This window comes from Ylistrum balloti, unplaced genomic scaffold (assembly GCF_031769215.1).
Source record: "Ylistrum balloti isolate Yb309-2 unplaced genomic scaffold, AGI_CSIRO_Ybal_v1 Utg369672, whole genome shotgun sequence".
In the NCBI taxonomy this organism is placed as follows: Eukaryota; Metazoa; Mollusca; class Bivalvia; order Pectinida; family Pectinidae; genus Ylistrum; species Ylistrum balloti.
The window spans coordinates 2,285,569-2,302,735 of NW_026781917.1; the positions used below are offsets into that span (position 1 = coordinate 2,285,569).

Genomic DNA, 17,167 nt, shown 5'->3' on the forward strand with positions numbered 1-17,167 from the left:
TAAACGCCACCCATAATCACTCTTATTACAAAGAAAAACCATATATATATATAATACAACTTGACAGTGTTGTAAAAAAAAAAATTTCATACATGTGCGGTCAAAGTCCAGAACAAGGCAAGTGGTTCATCCATAACCGAATGAATGAAAACAAAATTACATCAGGAACATAAACATGTCTATTTGACAAAAGACTTTTATATGCTATAATTTTCTTAATACTTCATGGTATCTGTATGGATAAATATATCATTATGTGGTTTTTTATTCATTACATATAGATTCCACACAGATACCTGAAATATAACCTTGATGAAAAAAAGTAGTTATTTATTAGATTGTTCAAATTAAGCAAAAATAATTTTAAAAATTATTTTAACCAGAACATTAAGACAAGTGTTTCTACTTGTACGTTGAATAAGTGAGGCATAGGCAGGCTGAACAGGACAGATCTAATGCTAGGGATATGGTATGACTTCCAAGTTATGAGGTACACGGGTAAAAAGAACACAACATAGCAACTGCCAATCACATACATTTCAAGGTCACATCATCACTTCAGACACACATACTTCGTTTTCCTTGTTAGTATTACGGATTTTCTTTAACTTTACAAACATGTTAAAATAATTACATTTTGTTGTAGTCTGAAAACAATTATCAAATTAACCTTCAAAAATATTCATCAATGCCTGAAAACTTTCATCTTAAAAGCATTTATGATTGCACAATATACTTGCTGTTTTTCAGCATATCTAAAAAAAATTTGTAAACATTTCCAAACAAATGTCAATTTGTAAAAATATCTCATTTATCATATCCTGAAAACTTATCTCCTAATTGTCCATATTTACCATTCCCTATATCACCATCTGAAAACATTTATCATTGCTAGCCTAAGTTTATCATTCTGCCAACATTTATGCCCCTACTTGTCATTATCAAACACACTAAACACACTTTTGAAAAACTTCATGAAATGTCTGTGGTTTGCAGTTTGACAGATTTCATTGGTTATCAATGCTGAATTAGCTATTTAACATGCACAGGGACATGAAGATGAGAAACATACACAAGATTTTAACTATCACACAGCCTTCAGTCTGTCACTCAGTGTCAAGCTTGCTTGAAAGGCAAACAGCACACACATAATTCTCTCCCTTTAGTGTTCCAAAATCTTTCCTCTTCACACTTCATTTGCATAATAGAAACATCCTTGTCAAGCAGCCAATCACAACACACTTCATGGAAGATACTTGATTTCTATTGGTGAAAGAATCAGCTGTTCATACTTCTATGTTCCTTGTACCATTCCACAAACTCGTCCAATAACACTGGCCCTGTGAAACAGGAACACAGTATTTATTAAAAGATGTACGAGTGAATGGAAGAAATAAGATCAGTGGTTTTAAACATGTTTAAGATCAGCAATCATGCTTCAGTGCCTCTGGATCAAACCTGGGACTTTTGGACTTTTGGAAAAAAAGTTAGAGATTCATATGACAAATTCTGGTGATTTAATTAAAAGTATCTTCCAAAAGGTTCTATACTCACATTATCACCAGCGTATATTTCATTATCAAGTACTATACTCACATTATCACCAGTGTATATTTCATTATCATGTACTATACTCACATTATCACCAGTATATATTTCATTATCAAGTACTATACTCACATGCTCCATCCTCATCATAGTTTGACAGATCTGGGAGGATGGTTCTACTGAACTCCAGTATATTGCACCACTGATCCTTATTTATCACTTTGTATTTAGATTGCTGTGAAGAAAACAACATCCTTCCTTACAGTAACAAAAGAGCAAAAATTCAAATGCAAAGATTATGTTTTGAATACATTCATATCAGCTTTCACCTAGAAAATAAACAAGATACTTCAGTTCTGAACATCTACACAACATTTCAACAAAATTACGTCTGAAAACAAATTAGACTGAACAATGACAGATAATTACATCATCATGTGACTTTTCCAAGGAAAGCATACAAAAACTACTTGTAATGTGACTTTGGCATTAGTGAAACAATCTAATATCTCATAGAAGACACTGTCTGATGTCAGACCCAATACTTGTTTTAATTTCTGTACATAATTGTGGGGAGATAAAAGTAGTTTAAAAGAAGACATCAAAACTTACCTCTAGAAACTGATGAAAAGAACCAAACAATGACCAGTGCTTCCCCAAGACAAGGGCTAACATAGCCTTTGCTGTATCTATATCCATACTTCTCTGGTCTTTGTCCTGATTTGGGAAACACGATGACAATGACTTTATTACGCACATACATAATAAAATTATGACTTATTTATTTTGCTTTCTGACAGGCCTTAGTTAAGCATTTAAAGTCCTGTATTGATATTTGCAGGTGCATATGTGCTGACTGAGCAGATTGTACTGATAAGCAAACAAGCTTTAAACTGTTACAATTCAGTGGAAACAATAATTTTATAACAAATTTTCATGGAAATGGGGCTTCATTTCTGTTTTTGTAAGACATACTGTTTTTGGGAATAGTTACGAATCTTTACTAACAGGTTACATGTAAATGAAGAGCTGTCACTTTAGACATAACGCCAATGTGAATGAGACTTTGAGAGCAACTGTTCAGAAACAGTTCAGCACAATGGAAATATAACAGAATAAATCAAGTCAGAAATATCACTCACAACAGCTTCAGGACCAGATGACACCAGGAGAGGACAAACCAGTAGACAGTACTAAATAAATTAAAGTAACTACTATGATGCTGTTGTAAGTGATATTTCTGACTTGATTTTTCCCACTGTTCAATCACTCTGCATGAATGTATAATACCTCAAAATTTCAGATGAACAACGAAGGGAAACCTTGAGAAGTATCATATATATCTAGCCTATGGAAATGGATGCTGTGTTCATATATAGGCAGTGTGTAGTAATGGGCCAAAAAATCTATCTTATGCACTTTATACTTACCCTTGCAAAATCAAATGCATATCTATAAATTTCTTTAAATTGTGTCTGATCATCCAAAACTGATCGTAAATAATCTAGCTGCATCTGTAGTTTACTCTGGCAGTCACACCTGTAAAGATGAACATTTTGATGAGTATGATTAATTAAGCCTTAATATTGCCCAATGGCATTACCTTGGAAAGAATTAAAACCTTATCCCCATCTTGACTTATAATTCACAATCTTGACTTATAATTCACAAACAACATAAATGTACACTCCATAATGTTCTCAATCTCATCTAGTATACTTCTAAAGAAACAAAAAAAAATACAGTTCTCTGGTGACTCACCAAGGTGAACCCATCACACAAGCATAAATTTAAAGGATATAGCAGTGTAGGAGATAAAGTCTAGACAATTTATTTTCTTTGATGCAGGTCAAAGGTCAAAATGGGGTTCAGAATCACTTGCTTTTTATACGCAACACACTGTCTCACCAAGGTGAACCCATAACTCATGTATGAAGTTCCAGGAACAAGTAATGTAGGAGATAAGGCATGGACAATAATTTCCTTTGATGTAGGTCAAAGGTCAAAATGTAGGTCTAAGTAATCTACTTTAGATACATGACACATTGCCTAACCAAGGTGAACCCATATCCCAAGTATGAAGTTCCAGTAAATAGTAGTATAGGAGATTGAGCCCTAACAAGATAATGGAAGGATTGGATGAAGGAAGGACAGACAGATGGACACAATGCAAAAACTAAAGTCCTTTGGTTCCTGGTGCAGGTCTGAAAAAAAGAACACTTACTGTATTTCTGTCATCCCTTTCAACCATTCAGCTTTTGTAAAAAATCCCATGTTTTTGGCACCAAGTTTCCAAGCTAAAGACAGCATCACAATCTGCCAGAAACACACAAATGAAAATAAACACTCCAAAATGAATAGAGGTTATATTTTTTTTTAGCCATTACCTTTTTAGTTGTAGAAGTTTTATCCCTTTTCTGACAAATTAAAAACCAACAGATAAAAGTTGTAAGTAACTTTTCAACATATCCATTATTGTTTTATGCAAAAGAAGACATATTTGCTTATATTTCAACATAGAAACTGACATACTTTCATGATTAAATTCTTATTTTAAGATAAAATTTGTACAGCTCACATTTTCTGGTTCTACTCCTATGTCTTCACAGAACTTCTCCATTCCCTCCGGTCCAAGTACATCTTCATCAGCACCTACAACAAAAGAAAGTCAATGTCATATAAAACCTAACATATTGCTATCTACCTAAAAACTTTATAAAACTAGAAAATGACTGTGAGACATGAATGCCCCCGCTCCCCCATGTCATGAGGTCTTTCCATACTTGATATTTGTATGAAGTTTCATGAAAATTGCCTTCCAAATGAAGTTGTTAGGTGGTATATACTGATTTGGGACGCGACGGACATGGGCAACGCTATATGCCCCCGACCATAAATGGCGGGGGCATAAAAAAAACAAGGAGTTGCAAAGCATGGCATTATCCATCGCACCCAGCTGTTGGTGTGAAACCCAAATATGATATATATATATACTGGTATAACAATGTGTGACGTCACTCAATTATGTACTGCTACCATCACTTGAAGATATAATACAGTGAATGTGCTATTGCAAAATGTAACATCTTGTTTTGTCAGTTATCAATTAAATTTCATTGCATCTCCTCAGCTCAAGATTAATACAAAGTATTAGTAATTAAGTAATCATATAATACAAATTAATATCCTCCGAAAAGTGAAATAAAAAGAAAAAAATATTCAAATTAACTTGAACCCTATTCAATCAACAAATGCATTTCAGCTATCAAAATATCTATCCTGCTACAAGTCAAAGAGTACAAAAGTCTTCCTTTACCTGTAAGTCAGAGTCAGAAAGTGGTCTTTATAAGAGAAACAAAATGATCTTTTGTAGGTAATCAGACTTCTTTACCAGCATGTGTAAACATTACCTGTGTATTCGTGAAACCAAGCAACACATCGCTTAGAACTGAAAGCACTGTCTGTATCACATGATCTTCCATCCTTTCTTGCCCTGCAATACATCATCAAATCAAAGATGAACTCACAGTACAACCATCATTACACTATGTTACATAATTACAATTGAAACACAGGTATCCAAAATTAAATATCAAACTTCTTCTGATCCACTTATAGGATCTACCCTTACTTAGCACATTAACTGGTAAGTCACATTAATTACATGTTATTATTCAATACTTCATAATACTGTTCTGACAATAGCAGGACAGTCAAAAATACTTAAAATTCTGGCATGATTCCCATAGTCAAAAAAATATAACCTCAAAAAACATTTTGCTTAGATGAGATAGAGTTAAAATGTACTGTAATACAGTCAAAGATAAAACCCTGGGACAAAAGCCTCACCAGCTAGCAACTCTTGCTTTCTTTGTTCTAGAATCTTCCATTGTAGGTGATGAACGTTTTCTCCTTATGGGCATGCTGAAGTAATTCTCATGCACTTGGCCACCAAGCACTTCCTGTGAAGCGTGTCCTTCACCTATGCTCTGTAATTAAATGCCTCTGCTATAAATGCATCTAAATACTGATAAAACTGAACATTTCAGTGTTGTCATTTCATCCTGGAACAAGACAACAAAATTTGCATGATGGAAGAACATCAATTGAATTTACATTATCTACTTCAACACTGGTTTAAAAACCTGAAGACAAATATAGATTTTATTTTCAATTTGGAAAACTTATGATTTAGACAAAACTACTATATTGAGAAGTTTTTTGTTTTGTTTTTATGATTTTCAACTTTCAAACTGTCAAATTCAAAAGCCAAATATTGGAGCAAAAATAATGATCCTAGGCTTGTAAAACTCGAGGCCAATCTGCCTTGTCTAGTAGATTGGTATAGAGCTCTGAGAAACTTAATGAATATTCATAAGAGTTTGACAATACTACAAGCATTAAAATATGACTTTATGATGCAAATCATATTAATATTTCGGTGCAAGGGAAATAATTTTTGTTAAAATGGATGGATAAAGCATAACAAAATCTTTCATATATGCAAGGTTTGTATGATCACAAAATCATGTATTAGTTTGCATTAGATAAAAACAGGATTAGGCGTATATTAATATGAAAATAGATATGTAATTATATATGTTAATCTGATATTATTTGTAATTATATTGGAAATCTTTTCAAATATTTGTTCTTGACATTTATCAGAATGGTATCTGGAAAGCTCCCCAAAATCAGATTATTGTTTTACAATGTTCATTTAAAATATCTGCATTAGGGATTATAAAAGTAATGATGTTCCAAAGAGATTAAAGGTGCTATGTTTGAGGAACTTTAACCAAGGTATGAAGAATAAAATAAGCTCCAGTGCCCTTCCCTGGAGAACACCTGAGTATCAATTAAGATGTTTAGCTCACAGCTGAATCAAAAGGAGGAGAATGATCATGATCATTATGGCCTTTAAATTTCGACTATTTTCAGGATCTTTTGGTTAGGTTGATTTCTTAAAATTTAAAGTATCCTACCTCCAAAGCCAAGATGTATATATTTTTTCCTTTTATGAAATTGCTTTTTCATACAATATACACACCAGGGTTGTAAACTTATTCTGTAGAGGAGGACCACTTTCTTTATCTTCCTCCAGAATGCAGTAGCTAAAGACAAATACCTAAAAAAAGGAAATACTAATTTTAATGATTCACAATTACAACAGGCTACAATATAAAATTTGTTAACTTTTGAACAATTTTGCATAATTATCAGAGTTTATCTTCTGCCATTATACATGTTTCAGCTAAATAATAGATTTTGACATTCAAATTTAACCTGACACATAGTTTAAAACTTCCACTTAAAGATACTGTCCCAACAAAAGCCAAAAGTATTCTATACAATAAAATGTCAAACATTTTTTCACTGAAAGCTATAATTAATCCTGTGAGTCAAAACCACACTTTCAAGGCTTCACTGAAACTCCTGATACTTCCAAATCATATGAAATATAGTTATTTCACAAAGATGTTTGCATAGAATGCACTTATTTTTGTGTCTTTCAATGCAATATTTTAAGACATTTTTTCATTTTAAGCTTCAGACTTTTCTGAAAAACACTGTATGCAAACAGTCAAAACAGATTCTTTTTTAATATGATAGAAGGCCTTCAACACTGAATAATTGCTGATCTTACAACAATGTATCAGAAGATGCATTTTATGGGCTCCCAAAGAACCTCCTCCTAGCCATTGTTATCAGTTCATGCCTACATATAGTTAGCAATGCAAATGATAGTAACAAAACCTGCCTTGTAAAAAATCATTACCATCAAAAGGCTATTTTAGGTCATTCTATGCCTTTTATAGAAACAATGACTGAGATTTTAATACGAAAACAACCCCATTACTCAGCCGGATCTTGGCATTGTTTTCAACTTGAATAATATGGCGTTGTGAACAGGAAATTATATGAATGGAACGATAAATCAAAGGTAGTGTGACATATGAGCATAAAGTTCTGGAATCTAGTCATGAAATTAATCCTGGTTTTGGCTCAGTATTTATATAACCCATTACAATTCCACGTACAGTTGGGTTGTGCGTTGATGTCAACAAATTGATCTACATTAAATGAATAAGTGCAACAGCGAGAAAAAAAATCGATAATAGAGGACATTGCATGGAAATCAATACAAGCCTACGACGCATAAGGTATATTCTGGTCAAGTTCTGATGAACTTTTCGAGTTCACAAATGACACTTGAACCTGAAAGGGTCATTCGTCTGACAAGTCAAAAGAAGAATCATAAGGAAATTTAAGCAAAAGTTTGGACAGATAAAACTCACCGTGAAGTTTTGAATTGCATTATGCTTCATGTAGGTGAATAGAACAAAAACTGAAATATGGAAATACCGTCTTTCATACCTACCACAAACTGAAAAAAATGTCAAATTGTTAATACTGCCGTTTCTTTGCTGCAGCGTTTGCGGAACGGAAATGAACCTGTGCCTCAACCTCCTTTCCTACGTGACTTTGCAAAGGGTATGGATCGAGGTTGCCTTCAAACCGAACGCTGTTGTAATCGTTGCGTTTATTGGTCAATATCCAGTAGCGTCCAGATCAACCAATCGAAATATATGTTACATTGTTACTGTAGCTGCATTCCTGGGCAAGTGAAAGCTGCTTCACATGTAGTTAAAATTATGTGAGAACTCTTTTATATATGTATAGTATTTTGTAGTTAATTTGATTTTGTTGAAATGTGTGATATGGTGCTTCAATCTAACTATGATTGATAAATGGACATGTTGAGGAGTAGTTATTCTAAGAACATTGACTCGGTGTCTTGGCTGAAATGTGTATTGAGTAATTGGAATTTGTTGCAAACTTGTATAAAATATAATTTTTGATAATAGTTTAAAAGACATTTCTTTATTATTAAAATTGTATCAAGGGTCTTAGTTAGTTGAAAACTAGAATAGTTAACTCGGTTTTTTAACCGGAATGTAGACTAAATTTACATAGATATTCAATGTAGAAATAAACAACACACTGTAGGTCTTTGCTATTCTTGAATCTTGTTAATTTCTGTACAGGAATGTTTGAAATCCAATCAACGTTAAAATGCCAGGGGATTCAAGGAAAGAATACCTGTTGGCAACAACAGCCAACTATTTTGGTGTGCCACCCACAGATGGCGTCATCACAACTCTTGGGGATACTCCTTCAATGAATAGTTTCCTAGATGATGGAAACGTTCCAGTATTGGTGGCACGACCAGATGCTCGTACCAGTGGGAGACGTCTGCTTCTTTCAAACAAGGTGATTAGTTTTGGACATGCAAATTGTTAAGGCTTTCTACATGTGTATAACACATTTCAGTCCTATACTTGTTTTCTTTTAACCTGAGTTTCTCCTGTCTTAAGCACTAGTAAGTTCTTTTATTGAAATGGTGAAAATATTTTGATCATGCCAGATATCCACAGTACATGAATTTGTCAAATTGTTTTGAAGTTGGGATGGGGCCAGAAAAAGCTTGAATAGCTATTTGTAATTATTAAGTTTAAAAACCATCAGTGTTAAGAGTGATCTTTCTTCTCATATTTGTTCTTCAAAATTAATGAACTTTTGTTTTGTTGTGTAGTGTCTGTCAGGTGATTATTTAGGTTCAAAAGGTAAAAAGCAGACATAGAGCAGCTTATTACTCCTTTAGTGTTGTTCTCTATGGTAATCCTTGATTTATTTCACAGGTGATATTGCTACCATATAATCTACTTTGTCAACTGGCCATAGATCTTACAAAGAAGGAGTTGGTTGATAAATGCCTTTTTATTTTTCAGATTGAACCCAATGATCAGAAAGAAAAGGTGATAGTTTTCTTTAAAATCCGTCCTGATGTGATTACGCCCGATGACCTACATACAAACATCATTGTGTCTACAATGGTAGACTCCCCACTCAGCACTCTCTACCATGCTGTCCAGAAGGTTTACGCTCCTCTTCTTCTTGAAGATGGTAAATGGAGTCGCAATCTTGACCCGAAACTGCAGAGCTTGATAAGCGAGCTGGAGGCAGGACTGGGGAGTGCTATCAGGAAGCAAGATGCTTCCTTCAGTGGCAAATCAAAGGATGGTGACAACTTGGGATGTAAGTAGACTATATCTTGTTATAAGTCCATTGAGCCCACACGTTATCTAAACGGGGCTTATGTTGGTCTTAGTTGCAAATAAGTTAGTATGTCTCTTTGAGTGAATGAGGTGCATTATCTATAAACAGCTATGATGTTGATACTGCTGTACCGCTGACATCCCACATTGAGTATTTTAACTTCAAGTACAGAACATTTTCAGGATGGATGCTCAGTCACTGCATGTCCAGCTCATCTATAGTAAACAACCATGTTTTCCATTTTATTGATATTCAGAAATTCTGATTCATCAAAAATGTAACACAGAATTTTTTGATTGGACAATCAGTTGTTTATAATAAAGGACTATATAACCAAAATTTACTATCTTCTTTGCATGTGTATGAAAATTTTGTGTATCAATAAAAAAATGTTTATTTTGAATTTGCAGCTATCCTGAGTCCTTCGGATGAGTTTCAGTACTGGGCAGATCAGGCTAGAAGTAGTGAACGGGCAGCTAACTTTGTAGACTTGTTCAAGCCAATTTCTAAAGAGTTTGGGGGATTAGATGCCATGGGACTCCAGGATGTAATGGAACTGGTAGAAATCACACAAGATACACTGGATGAAGTTTGGAAAGGAGAAGACAGAAACCCATACCCAGAGGATAGAATGAAACATCTTATGGACATCATAGGTTTGTTTAATTCTAACAAAATCAAACCTTGATTTGTAACTCTGTCTGTAGTTTTAGCACATTTTACACTGTTGTTAAATCTACTGGAAAGTTAATACTGTTCAATAGAGTTCAATAATTGAGTCTATAGTAAGACATATTTCAAAACAAGAATTCTTTTCAGACATTTCATCTCTTATCATGGATAGTCATAATGGCTAACACAGTTTTGAAGTCAATATTCTTAATTTCAGAAATGGAATAAATATTTTTAATGTTTATAGGTTGTGAAGATTTCTTGACTCCAGGGAAACAAGGACTTTCTTTGTGTATCATGATATGCAACATTAACTAATTCAGGGTAATCTAGAGTTAGAGTATCTGTATCCTGAACCATATTTTGTTTTGTACATCAGGAGGTTCCCTGGGGCGGTATGTCCAGAGAAAGCTGGCAGAAGAAGACCTTTGGCAGGGTGATTACGGACAAGTCAAGGAATCTCTAAGGTCAGGTGTAGCCATTTGTGAACGCTTTGTTGGAGTGTGTGAAACCTTGACCACTCAATTCTGGAAGAACTTTCGTCCAAATCCCTGGAAAGGAGAACGATTCACACCTGAGAACCTTAAAAAGCTGGCACAGAGATTAGAAGAGGTTTGTTGTAATAATTTTGATTTACAGCTATTGTCATCTAAATTTATTTTTTTTAAAGAATTACTTTAAAATTAAGAAATAAAAAAGGATGAGTTCCAACTCCTGCAGTCAGGTAGCCATTAGTATCATGCATTATTCTACTTTTTGAAATAGCTGAATGGACGAAAATTACTAAATGGTTACTAACTTCAAAGGTTTAATGATGTAAAAACATATTTCTTTTGTTCTGTTGATCCTGAGTCATTGTAGTTAGGAAGATTAGTGTCGTTTGTTATATTTGCTTAGAAATTATGCTAACTGATTTTAATTTGCTAAGAAAGGGTTTTCTGTAAATATAAATAACAAAAGTAGAAATCCTTTAAAAATGTGAATTTGAGGTTTAAGTGATACATTTAACTGTCATCTGCTGTAACACATAATTACGCACTCCTTCAAACTTCTGTAAACAGATTTTGACACTGAGGATTGTCCATGAACAGCAAGTACAGTTGTTGAGCTCCCAGGAGCAGAAAGAACTTCGTACGACTGATGCCTTCTCCCCGTTCGTAGGCTTGAACCCCCTTCAGTACAACCCCTACACCATGCCACTCTGGAATGCTGCTGTTGCTCAATATGATAAAATCATGTCGCCTGTTGAACAGAAAATAGCAGGCAAACTGAGAAGCCAAGTAAAGGCTCTTGAAGGTTACCCACAACAGGTAGGAGAAATCACTTGTTTTTACTTGGTTATCTGTCACAATCAATTGAGAGAGGTGATATGTGAAAACCAAGAGTTCTTTCACATTTTGTGGTTCATTAGACAGAATTATTTCAGTTTATAAAGTCTGAAAGCATTTTGAATCTTGATCTTGCCATTGCAGTTGTTGAGAGAGTTTCAGCGGTACAAGGAACTCATCAAGAGACCGAATATCAACAAAGAAATGGTGTCAGAAAGGTGAGGGTTAAAAAATAGATTTTCTTGTTGAATTACACATATCAATTTTCAATAACTTTCGTATTATGTTGGCAAAGTCCTGAATAATTGATTTATCAGTTTGAATGTAGTTCTCAAATTTGGTTTGGAAATTTATTCCAGATATGTACAATTGATGATACAGGTTATAACAAATGTTATTTCAAATTTGCCCCAAGAACAGTCTTGTGAGCTGTGTGTTTGAATTATCTCCCTTGCATATATATATTGAGGAATCACCAATAACATTTGAGCTAACTTATTCATTGAGTCAGTTTCCATAGCTAGTAATACATACCTGTGCATCTTGTTTGAAAAAAGAAGTAATTTTTGAAGTTAATATATACCCTATATCCCAAAATATCTATAAACATGTACTTGTGAATTGTAGAGAGACACTGCTGGGCCAACTGAATGTCAATGTTAAAGAGGTGGAGAATGATTTCCAGAAACGTACTGGACAACGGCCGGGAGGCAAAGGAGTTCCTAAGGGCAAGAATTTGCCAGAGATTGTTAACAACATGGTATTTGTTAGGCAACTTGAGGCACGGGTAAGTCAAACAAAGGAGAGGTAGGGAATTTCGGTAGAAAATTGGAAAAAAGGAGCAATGGAGGAAAAGGAGATTCAATGGATAGGAGTTATCAGAAATTGTCTACAATGGGGCACAAAACTAGGGAGATTAAGTTAACATCACATATTAAAAAAGTGATCCAATTTGAGTGTCGTAGATGTTGTGAGATTTTTTATATGTGCATGCAAGATAAGAAAAGGAGACACTTTGTTAGATTTTTAAACATTACATTGTACATATATATGTAAGGGATGTAAACTGTATGTGTTTTCTTGGTTAAAAGATACAAGACTTTCCTAATGGACAGAGGATGAAAAATCTACAGAGCAAAGTTTTGTTGATATTGTACATTGTATACCTTACTTTGCTTACGCCTGAACATCCATATAGAAAATCCGTATCACTGTCCATTAACTAATTTCCTTGACGATGGCTTAACTACCATCAAATGTAATTACCAAGTTCATCATTTTTCTCATTTCTTTTTTTTTTATGTGAGTGATTTTATAGGATAAATAAAGTTTATTTTCTGTTTGCTCACAGCTTTTGTTCTTATGATTTATCTACATCCAGTAAAATAAAGTATAAATATTCTGACAGTATGATGCTACATTTGAAATCTACTTCAAGGACTTTAACTTTACATTCATCCAGGTTGAAGAAACCATTAAGACAGCTGAGACCTTACTTGGAGATCTCTCTGGGTTTAAGAAGTTCAGGAAGGATGCACAGGAGCTTCAGGACGAGTTACTGAACTGGCGAACAGAGACTTATGATGACTGGACACGTGATATGCTTGACCGCATCAATGACACCAGGGAACCACTCAGGTAGTCAGGTTTTATTTGTCTGTGTCTCATACTTGCTCAACTGTCTCAACAGTCAAATTAAAAAAAAAAGATTTTTTTGAATTATTCAGCAACTTAAATGACTACCATAGCAATGTAGTGAAGGCATTAATTGAAAGTGAAAACAGGGATTTAGTGACAAATTTTCAATTATGTTTCATATAAGTCTTTAATTTATTATTATCTAGTCCAATATCAGAAATGTAAAAGCCTTGCTGCAAGTGTATATCCCCCGATCTATGTCTATATCCATTAAAATTTTTCTGAAAGTCAGAAATTCTTCAAATTTCATATTACGATATTGTTAAGTGATACATTTGTCGAAGCTCATTTTTCTTGGTTTTACAAAGAAATATTATTTTGTTGATACTTAATTTTATGCCATACAGCTCAATATATAGATGAAAAATTTACTTATGCTAATTTCAATATTTTGTGTATATATGAATTCTTGGATTACACATACTCTTGAGGTCCATGAAAATTAATTACTTTAATGCAGTATAGACAATGTTCAATACAGGCCCAAGAAGTTCATAAATTGAGGTCATTTTCTATAAACAGACAGAATAAGATACTCTCAAGCATGGTGGATATACTTCTTAGTACAGGTACATCTCTGTGTAGACTTGATGTTATTTAAACTTAAACTAAAATTGAGTGATAGACCACAGACAAATTCTGATTATATTTGATATTTATGTTTTAAGCTTGGAAACTAATGGCCGTCTCATGGAATTGAACCACAACACTGGTAAACTGAGAGTAAACTATGGCGACCGCCTGGTGACCTTGATGAGAGAGGTCAGACAACTTGGCTCCATGGGATTTGTTATTCCTGCCAAGATCATGCATGTATCGAACACGGCACAGAAGTTTTACAGGCATGGTGTTGTACTCAAACAGGTAAGATATAGAACGTGGAGCACAATTCTTTAACACTTATAAAGAAATAAGATTTACCCCAGCAAGTTAATATTAATGCCTGCTTGTCATGATTATAATACAATCATTATTTTATAAACCAGATATGAAATATCAATTTTTGTTCCAGTTCAATGCGAATGTATTTTATGCTTGAATTTTTTTCTCCGTTATTTTCTACATGTGTTTTTTTAAAATAAAGTAGAACATTTCTTCCTTTGAATGTGAAGAGATTCTTGCAGGGCTAAGATAAAAAAAGTTCTCCGATTGCTAGATGATTATTGATGTTATTGCTTTGCATCCAAAATGTTAATCTTAATGATTATAACCTAATCAACAGGTGGCCCATTTCTACAATACCATCGACCAACAGATGATAACAAGCCAACAGGCTATGATGTTGAACTCTGCCCTCGCATTCGAGAAACTTGTCAAAAACCCAAAGTCTGGTAAGTTACAAGTTAGATGAAAGATCTTTTATAAGTATTTCATATTGAAGAAAGATGTACTGATAAATTCAATATGATTAAACTATCAAGATGGATTTGCATAAGTAAACAAATTAAAGGGAGATAATTGTTAAAGTATCATGAATGTATTATAAATTGTGTATTAACTTTTATCAAGGAGATGGAAAAAGATAAAATATGAGAGTGATGGAGATCACAGATAGGTGCTACCTTTTTCCTTTATTCTGTATGTTTTTTGATGGGGAGGAAAGGTAGATGGGAAAACACTGATTTAGATATTGAAAGAAGTGAGACTTGAATTAACAATAGTATTATTTTTATCTAGGGAGTAAATCTAAGGGAGAGAATGTGGAGATCACCTGGGACAATCCAGATGAGCTTGACCATTACATCAAGAAGCTGCAAAAGGCAGCTGAGAGGCTGACCACTGAGAATCGTCGACTGAGGAAATCTCACAACACTGTCTGTGATAAGGTAGAGATGTGTATTTGTAGAATTATTATTACAGAAGACTAAAACTGTACACTGCTGGGAGTATTGTTATAACTACAGATATAGATCTGAACAGAAGATCTGATATGAGTGTCGACTTACATTTATGAGTTAAATATTTTGACATGTTTGTAAGATTCCATGTAATATAGACAGGTTTCAATTTAACATTATACTTTTCAGTCTGTAGACAAGTATTTAATATCATTTTATAATGATTTCACAAGGAGTTTGTTTGATTATATCATACAGTTACCTGGTATTGGGTTTTAGTAATTATAAGTATGATATATCAGAACTCAATAAATTTGATAGCTAAGTGTTTCTTACATCATCTCTCATCATACAATGTTAATTTACTTGTTTTGCGAACAGTTCTGAGCCTGTTGGCTATGTTCAGTCAATTAGTCTATTACTGCCTTACCTACCACATACAAAATAATATTACAATTTATTTTGTCTGGGGAGATAATAATATTTAAAGTGTAACGCCACCAATTAACTGAAAAGTTTTACCAAACATATCCTGCATGCATATTCTCTTCACGTTGCTTGAATCTGATATCTGATACATACAAAATAATCCTTTGCTACAACATTCAAAACTGAGAGGAATCTTTTGTGTTTTCTGTGTTTGTATTTATTGCCTGTATAAAATTCTTTCCAGTAGTGCATTATATGTTTGTCCTTTATTATAATAATGCTTGCACCTAATTGCTGTGAACTTTACATAGGACAAACAGGAAGTGAACTTTTAGAAACAATTTTAGTCTACATATGCTTACATATTTGGATGATACACAATGTCTTTTAGAGACTAAATTATTTGATAACATCTACATGTATATCAATTTAAAACTGAACTTTTTGCGACACAGACCCAACAGCTGATGGGCATTGACTTGCTGAGACAACAACAGAAATGGAAAGATGGACTGATGGACATTCGCCATCTCATGGCCAGTCTTGTCCAACAGGTAAGACAAAAAAACCAGGAGGAGTATAATCACACACCTCTTACTTATTGTCTTGATTGTACTAGAAACTACATCTCTTTAGTTAGAGGTCACTGATACTATATAATGTAAAAAAAAAAAATTGTGAATCTTCATTTAAGTGTTAAGATTTGTCTTGCCAGGTTATTTGGCTTTAATTTCTAGCCCTGTTTATTTGGTAATTAGCTCACCCACATCTTTTACAGGTCCACTAGAACTGCAACCAAAATGTAATTGTTATGTTATAAACCCATATCCTTAATATCAAAAATAGCCTAGTATGGCTCAGCTCCCTGGCTTAATGGAATTTAATTTTGTGTACAGGGCTTTTCTTCGGACAATATGAAGCCATGGAAGGCTCACTGGGACAGACAGCTGTACAAGGCACTGGAACACCAATACCAAATGGGACTTGAGGCCTTGAACGAAAACCTACCTGAGATCAAGGTTGAGCTGACTTTTAGACAACAGCAGCTGCAGTTCCGTCCGCCCTTTGAGGAGATCAAGGCCAAATATTTCCGTGAGATGAAGCGTTTCATCAGCATCCCTAACCACTTCAAGGGCGTAGGGGACGAGGCTACAAACCTCATATTCCCCGCGATCATCGATCGCAATGCTGAAGGCTTCATAACATGCTACAGGAAAGCAGACGTCTTGTTTAAACGTCTGTATGCTGCTCAGGAACAATTCAAGGTACTTACATGTACCCGGTAGTATTGATTTGATAGTAAATCACCTGTAGTAAACTACTAGATGGATGATTTGGTTTTGTAAATTAAGGTTACAATATTTTATCATGGATAAGAGTGCCATTCATTTAATGGCCCATAGGAGTCATGTGGGGATTCTTGATAAGGCTGGTGTTGGCCTGCTAGAGAATATTTTTGATAAACAGTTTTTGGTTTAAACAGTGTTGGTTTTAAACAGAGTGTACCATATATGTAACCATAGATCTTAAACA

The 17,167-nt window shown here is 34.1% G+C and overlaps 2 protein-coding genes across 2 annotated transcripts in view; one reads left to right on the forward strand and one right to left on the reverse strand.

Moving 5' to 3' along the window:
• Positions 1-1,130: 1,130 nt before the first annotated feature.
• Positions 1,131-5,486, reverse strand: LOC132562986 (DCN1-like protein 5). Its single transcript, XM_060227755.1, has 8 exons — positions 5,398-5,486; positions 4,959-5,041; positions 4,127-4,200; positions 3,773-3,864; positions 2,979-3,087; positions 2,161-2,265; positions 1,681-1,783; positions 1,131-1,340 (listed from the first exon to the last, which is right to left on the reverse strand). Exons 1-8 carry the CDS (start codon positions 5,469-5,471, stop codon positions 1,279-1,281), a joined length of 702 nt encoding a protein of 233 aa, XP_060083738.1. The 5' UTR covers positions 5,472-5,486; the 3' UTR covers positions 1,131-1,278.
• Positions 5,487-8,625: 3,139 nt separating this feature from the next.
• Positions 8,626-17,167, forward strand: part of LOC132562821 (cytoplasmic dynein 2 heavy chain 1-like) — a 56,884-nt gene continuing 48,342 nt past the window's right edge. The window contains exons 1-13 of the mRNA XM_060227598.1: positions 8,626-8,823; positions 9,342-9,648; positions 10,080-10,325; positions 10,721-10,953; positions 11,403-11,651; positions 11,814-11,887; positions 12,297-12,456; positions 13,132-13,307; positions 14,036-14,231; positions 14,590-14,698; positions 15,045-15,193; positions 16,090-16,188; positions 16,531-16,899. Of these exons, the coding sequence (XP_060083581.1) occupies positions 8,626-8,823; positions 9,342-9,648; positions 10,080-10,325; positions 10,721-10,953; positions 11,403-11,651; positions 11,814-11,887; positions 12,297-12,456; positions 13,132-13,307; positions 14,036-14,231; positions 14,590-14,698; positions 15,045-15,193; positions 16,090-16,188; positions 16,531-16,899 (2,565 nt within the window). The remainder of the gene's footprint in view (positions 8,824-9,341; positions 9,649-10,079; positions 10,326-10,720; positions 10,954-11,402; positions 11,652-11,813; positions 11,888-12,296; positions 12,457-13,131; positions 13,308-14,035; positions 14,232-14,589; positions 14,699-15,044; positions 15,194-16,089; positions 16,189-16,530; positions 16,900-17,167) is intronic.

Bases quoted from the DNA above. Each gene is read 5' to 3' on its own strand.
- LOC132562986 (XM_060227755.1), bottom strand. From the start codon at position 5,471: ATGCCCATAAGGAGAAAACGTTCATCACCTACAATGGAAGATTCTAGA. The intron at 5,042-5,397 runs GTGAGGCTTTTG...GATGTATTGCAG, and splicing joins AAAGCAAGAGTTGCTAGCTG to GGCAAGAAAGGATGGAAGAT. The intron at 2,266-2,978 runs GTAAGTATAAAG...TTCCCAAATCAG, and splicing joins ATGCATTTGATTTTGCAAGG to GACAAAGACCAGAGAAGTAT.